General features: G+C 39.0%; 1 protein-coding gene across 1 annotated transcript; it reads right to left on the bottom strand.

The window, feature by feature from the left end:
• Positions 1-221: 221 nt before the first annotated feature.
• On the bottom strand, positions 222-6,852 carry LOC149823027 (large ribosomal subunit protein eL13z-like). The gene is made up of 5 exons (XM_089980501.1): positions 6,745-6,852; positions 2,741-2,856; positions 2,436-2,569; positions 747-905; positions 222-674 (listed from the first exon to the last, which is right to left on the bottom strand). The coding sequence occupies exons 2-5, from the start codon at positions 2,847-2,849 to the stop codon at positions 453-455; spliced, it is 624 nt and encodes a 207-aa protein (XP_089836627.1). The 5' UTR covers positions 2,850-2,856; positions 6,745-6,852; the 3' UTR covers positions 222-452.
• Between the last annotated feature and the right edge of the window lie 417 nt (positions 6,853-7,269).

The raw sequence follows: 7,269 nt of genomic DNA, 5'->3' as shown, positions 1-7,269 counted from the left end.
GAATATTCATGATGACCATTTTCCTATGAAAAACTTTTTGCACTTCGAAACAGAACCATTCTTGATTTGTTGAATAAAAATCATACGAAACCTCCCACAACTGCTGCTGGTAAACTTAAGAATCGTTTAAACTCTAGTTTCAAGATGAATCCCACATTACAGATAATACTAGGGCTACGACTAGTAGAAAAATGAACAAATTGGCAATCCAAGCATTGTGGTGCTGCTCAAAATATCACTCCAAATTGATTGTCATGAATCCTCATGAGAAATGTATAAATGGGTAACTAATCATGAACAAAAGACAACCGAGGAAACTAACACCGAAAGTCTGAATATACCAGATGGTTTTAATATATCGGCCTGCCGGCAGAAACTAACCAAAATTCAATTCCAGACAGGAAATAGAAAGGATAAATGCCAGCATCAAAAGGAAGCGTAGTAGTAGCTGCTCACTTCTTCTCCTCCTTTTCTGCCTCCGCAGCCTTCTTCAAGCGAGCTCCAACATGGCGCTTGTTCATCCGCTCCAGTCGAAGTTTGTTGTATGCCTTGAACGACTTCATTTCATCCGTGACCTTGACAAATTCTACAGCTGGTTTCTCACGCTCAATGGGCATGTATTCTCCCTGGGATTGTGTTGCAGTTGCGAGCTCTTCCGCTGTAGCATCACCAGCCTGAAAGCAAGAAGACTACTTGAATACCAATCAACCACATTAATCTTAGGCATCGATGAATGAAAAACTGACCTTGAAATGACGAGCACGCCTTGGGAAGATCACCAACTTGGCCTTGTATGTTTTTAGCCTCTGGACGTTAGCCTGGAGACCCTCCAAGGAGCGGTTTTTGCGGCGGTGATCAACAGCAATGCCAATTGTAGGAGCCAGTTTCTTTGAGATTCCAGCAGCCTGCACAGGAGAAAACAGACAAATCACCAATTCTGTTGTCTACAGTTCAATGACTTGCCCTTATATGTTACTCATATTGCAAACTTCCTAAAATGGATATGCAAGGGTCCACAGATATATCCATACAATACATACCAATGTTGTGAAAATCGTTGAGGCGTAGACCAAAAACTGAAGGGGCGTAAGCCTCAAATTTTTTTAAAAATACTTAAAAAACCCTTTAAAAATATCTATAAATACAAATAAATAAAAGAAATATTTTATTAATGAAGCAACAAAATCTCAAATAAATACCGAAAAAATGAGATTAACATGCAGATTCATATACTTTTCAATCCTTGCATTTCTAGCACAGCTAACATTAAAAAAAAAACTTATATAAGTTTTTTAGCACCTGTCAGCAGAGAGAGAGAGAGAAGAGTTCTGGTTCTTCTAGTTCTTAGATGCGAGAGACGAGAGAGAAGAGGGAGAGTAGAGATGCAGACAGAGAGAGGGACAGTCGACAGAGAAGAGGGTCGAGAGATGAAAGACAATCGAGAGATGACAGAGAAGAGGGTCGAGAGATGAGAGACAATCGAGAGATGAGAGAGAGACAGTAGAGAGACAAGAGAGAAGAGGAGAGACTAGAGAAGAAGAAGGAGAGTTGAGAAGCGAGAAAGAGGGGGCGGGGGGGAGGGGGAAGAACTCGACCCTAATTAGGGTCTCGCTTGAGCCCCAAATAATGGTCAAATGGGGGCTTTGACCCCCATTTGACTGAGGGCCAGGCCTCACACTGAGGCACGCCTCATAACCCATGAGGTGTGCGCCTTAAACCCCTTGCGCTTTTTGCATGCGCCTAAAGGCACAAAGGGCCTAGACTTGGGGGCGAAGCATGCCTTTTGTGCCTTGAGGAGCGTTTTTAATAACATTGATAAATACAATACAATTTGTAGTGTTCAGTTTTGCACTTCAAACACCACAAAAGACTGATAGGGGATAGTAGTAGCAAGCTGAATCCACGTGCAAATAATCCAATAGACTGATAATTTGGGGAATGTGAATGACAAACAACAAAAATGATTCATGATAAAGAGGTCTACCTCACAATTTTTTGAGAATGACCCAGAAAACATGTGATCTTTTATTTCTAAATAGATTAGTTAAAAACGTGCAAAAATTATCAACTAAATTGGATTTGTAAAGAGATTAGTTGAAGGTTCTACAAAAATTACATTGGTTAACAAATAGCAATACCATTTCTTTTTTAATACCAAAAAAGAAAAGGATACAGTGAAGCAACAGAGGTGCCTGAAAGACGATGTCTCCAAAAGTTGGAAAGGACTTATGTGCAAAAATTCCGTATAGTAGCACAGACAATATATGAGAGCACTTATCGCATATAGGTTCAACTAAAATCAGCAACTTTTGTTCAAGTTTGAACAAAATATCACGCTGTGACTATTTTTTGTACATCAATACTTGGTAAACTATTTTTGTTTAACCAATTTAACCCAAACCATCTTAACAGAACAAATAATCAAGGGGGCAAACCTTGAGCTCCTCTAGAGAAAATCCTCTCCCAGCTCTGAGTTTCATATTATACTTCAGAGTTTGACCATGAACAATGGGTCGAAGAGGTCCAGCAGTTGGCCTTGGGAATATTTTTACAGCCTTCTTCTGCCGAGCTGCAGAAACAGAAGATACAAATATAAAATGAAGTATAAAAGTAGTTTGTGAAGCTTGCAAGCAACAAAATCATGCACTAGAATACCTGAAGAAACCCTACCAAAACTGAAAAAAAAAGAGCTAAATATTAACATGAGATCAAACAAAAAGCAAGCAAGACCAAGTCATACCAATACGGCGTCTTGTTTTTCGAGCAGGTTGGTTAAACCAAGTTCTCACATAATTCTGCCAATGTTTCTTAAAATGCCCATTGGGCACAACATTGTTATGTTTCACCATTGCTTACCTGAGAATGACAGAAACAACATTAAGCCAGTGTATGGCTGCCGAATAGGTGGCAGTTTGGTTGATGCCAATGGAATTTTATATAAGAGACATGAATTTTTTGAGATTCTAAAAGTAAAATAGATCAAGAACAAATGCAACAAAATGGATTTTAAAGCAATTGAACAAGAATATTGCCAAACAAAAAAGGTCACATACTCATTTTTAGGAAATACCCATACAATGTCAAATATGTAGCAAAAACTCCGTTAAAAAGCTCCACAAAATATGCATAGCAACATTTACTTTTACTTCAGCAACAGTCCAATAAATCAGGACATCAACACAAGGGCAAAGCAAAAAGGAAAAAGATACGGGATGGTTCCAAATCATTTCTGCTTCTGGAAAGAAGTAAAACCATGACCGACTAATTTAAAAACTGTCACATAGGTGCAGGTGCAGATACGGACGCGGGTACGGATGCGGCACTTTAAAAAAACCTGGGTGAGGGGGTGCGGGGAGGATATATATATATATATATATATATATATAATTTTTAACAATTTTAAGTTAACACTTTGTGTATTTGTGTGCATTTATGTATTTATATATATAATATAGATAAAAATGGACTACTTTTGGATAGAAATGGACCTCAATGTGGTTGACTTCACCTAACACAAAGGAAGTTGTTTCCAACTGTCGCACCTGCCTACGTGTGGGTGTGACACGGGTGCGGTGCCCTATTAGAAGAGTCCGTGTGACATAGTTTAAAAATCAAGCAATAAGACATACACAAAAAAATAATTTCAACAATGTAAATAACCAAGTCAAATAATCCATGACATGGAAGTACAATAATGGAGACACAACCAGTATACACAGGAAAATACACCAAAATTAAAATATAAAATATAAGAAAGAAATATTATACAATATCTCTATTTTAACAGTCAGTGGTAGCAACAGGAAGAGTGCAATCAAGAGAGAGAGAAAGAGAGAACACAAACAGGCCAAAAAAATCAGCAGAGCTGGAGAGCATCAGAGGACAGCTATGGGAAGGAACAAAAAGTCATGAAAGGCAAAAAACCTATGTCACCTGGGTACGGGTGTGGGTAGGGAGGGTATGACACGGCAATTCCAAAAAATGTGGGTACAGGAACACGGCTAAATATACTGAAAAATATATATTGTATATCTAGTACTTAGTTGTCAAAAGTTGTATGTAGGCTCCGCCTAGGCCACCAAGGCAAGCTAGGCACAGGGCCACCACCTAGGCTTATGAGTTTAGGCGGTAGGCCCTTTTTCGACCTAGGTTGTCCCTCCCTAGGCCGCAAAGACATGGTAATCATTTTTTCTACATCACCGTTAAGACCCTCCAAATATCAAAGTTTTAGGTGTTTAATGCTCAATTCGAAGTCCTAGGCCTCGACTAGTCCCTTTAAGGGTCTTCCACCTAGGCTCCAACTAGTGCTTTTGACAACTAAGATCTAATATATATATATATATATATTATATATTGAAAATATAATATAATATAAGACACAGCAAATGTCATGTCTAGGTACCAGTACCTGTGTCAACACAGGTACAGCACCCTAAGTGCCGTGTCCCAGTAACATAGCAGAAAACTATACATACAAACATAAAAGCAAAATACCCATTCTTCAAAGGGGCTGAAAGACAGTTTGTGAAATGGCCCTTGATGACAAGTTGGAGACCAGTTAGAAAACTGAACAAGGCAGATTGCAATCCCTAAGAAAATGCCCAAAAGCAACACAAAAACTTCTTGGCTAAGGGTAGCTGTGGGCTCCTATTAGAACCAGATAGGCCAGAAGTTGTAGTTGGAGCAAAATGCAAAATAGCCAACTTGATTGGTGGTGCTCAGAGCGCCTATTGGCAGCAACAAGAAACAAAGGAGTAGTCCTAGCACTGAGGGGAGTTCCCTTGTCTTTTTTCTGGAGAGAAATGAAAGAAGGAAATTTGTAGAAGGTGGGAATGCTATTTCCGATGTTAATTTCCCGTTCTTACAATTCTATATCAATAGAAAAAAATAGAAAAGCATGTTGTATTAGAGTGAATGTCCCCATTTAGTTTATCATCCAACATGATTATATATAGACATAACTTACCAGAGCAAAAAGAATGGCAGGAAAACTGTGATTGACAGGTTATCAAACACCCTGATTTCTTTGCAAGAAAGCCCTCAAACAAAAGGTATTGAGTATAATTCCTTCTAGGTAAGTTTGGCTGCCAAATTTGATAACCCTATGATAGTTGCCAACTATTCAATCCTATTTTATCTGAAAAAACTCTTTGCACATTACAAGATGTTGCGGAAGGCTTTGAGAGTTAGCCATCATTCCATCTATGCTATATTAGCAGCCTATAAGTAATAATTATCCACCACCTGAACACACTGTATGATCCAACATCCTACCGTGGTTTCAGTTTCCTTTGGATAGAAAGGGGTATAACCATTTAAGTCTTGGGCGCAAGCCTGATTGGTTAAGGAAGAGTAGATTATGAGATACAGATTGTGAACTAGTTGTGTCAAGAAAATGATATGTTTATGTGCTTCGTTGTGCCTGTTGTTTCTTGATGCTGTCAATATTGGTCTGACACACACCACTCGCTGAGTTGGGCTTCCAGCAGACTGGGAATAGAAAGATTAGATTGCAAGAAAAGTGTGCAGATTGTGAACAAGTAGTCACAAGCAAATGATGCAAATTTTGTCTGTTGAAAAACAACAAGACGCGCATCAAAGCATCAATTAGAATTAATGAAATTCAATAGCCAATAAATTAAGCAATCAAGACTGGAAATTGTGAGGAAGCCATAACCGGATGAATTACAAAGATGGGTGTAAAAAATCACAAAACAATAAATGAGCAAATACTACATCAGCAAACAAAATAGATTTCACAGGTGAAATAAGATAATGCCAACAACCTAGTGTGCAATTCCTACAACTAAATCAATGACAACATCACTAAGACTACAGCTACGAGCATTCACGAGATCCGACTAATCCAAAGAAAATGTACAGCCAATCAATCAAATCCCATGTGAAAATTAAACAAAGAAAGTTCTAAAGCGGATCTGAACCATCACAGAAGGTTTTCCATTACTCGTGCACTTAACAGAGACCAACATCCTCTTTGGTTATTTCAATGCGAGTAATAATGATGATGAATGACACAGACGTCGGCTACGATTCAAAGAGGGTTTTTTTCCTTCATTCCGTCTTACGGTTGGGACTTTCCCATGAACTCGAGGATTTTTTCCCGGTTTCGATTCTTCTATAATCCACATCATTGCTGATTCTACTCTAACAAAAGATTCATTTTTATATGGAAAACATAAGCCTCGATGATTATGAGCTTACACATGGACAACTCCTTCAAACAATAACGATAATATTAATTCCAACAAATGAGTAGGAAAAGAAACCCCCCAACTCCATTATAAGTTGAGAACCGAAAGGGGATTCCTCGCACACCGATTGAAGAAACACAATGGGAAAACGGAGCCCCTCATTCAGGTACCCATTTTAATCAATGAACATATCGAAAAATAAACGAAGGAAAAAGAGGAGACAAACCATCGCTCCAAACGAAAATCTAAATGAAAAAAATGCTTTGAAAACAAAGAAACTACCCATCTCATCTCAAATGAACAAACAAGGACGAAGCAAACGACACGCAGAAAAGAAGAAAAACGAGAGAAACACCAATCCCATATGATAATAAAAAATGAAAAGGAAGAAAATCCCTTCCCCTGTACCAATAGTCATAAGAAAAGGATTCTGTTCTTTAATTTCGCGGGGGAAGGAATCCAAGCGATTCCGCCGGAGAAACCGAATTCCCTACGCTACCATGCAATTCTGAAAGGAAAAAGGGGTCTGTACCTCGTCGGAAAATCCCTCGCTCCGCCACCCGCCGTGCAATGACTGCGGAGAGCTCGAGTAAGTGGTGGGGGGGGGACACCTCTCGCTGCCTCTCCCGCTTGAAGAAGGGAGCGACCTAGGGTTTTTCCCCCATTTTTATTTTACCATTTTGCCCTTGAGTTCGCACAGTATTTGCTACGGAAATCAAATTCGGCCTGACCGCCGCCCAAGGTAAGGGTGCAAACGGGTCGGTTTCGGGTTGGATCATATCAGATCCGAATCTGAAACAGAAATTCAAACGGAAGATCCGGTTCCAGACTCGAATCAGGTACGAGGAGGTTGGATTCAATCTGAATCCAAAATACATGTAGTAATACTGGATCTGAAAAAAAAACAGAACCAAACAAGCTATTTACATGTAAAAAATGCATACATGTGGGAATTTGATTTTGATTAACTATAGATCCAACTTAAAATGTTGATCCCAATTAGACCCACATCTAAAAGTGATCCAATTTAATATATTTGAATCCAACCTGAATCTAC

The sequence above is a fragment of the Nuphar pumila genome, chromosome 11, assembly GCF_984573655.1.
Source record: "Nuphar pumila chromosome 11, dmNupPumi1.hap1.1, whole genome shotgun sequence".
Classification (NCBI taxonomy): domain Eukaryota; kingdom Viridiplantae; phylum Streptophyta; class Magnoliopsida; order Nymphaeales; family Nymphaeaceae; genus Nuphar; species Nuphar pumila.
This window is presented reverse-complemented; position numbering and strand designations above follow the sequence as displayed.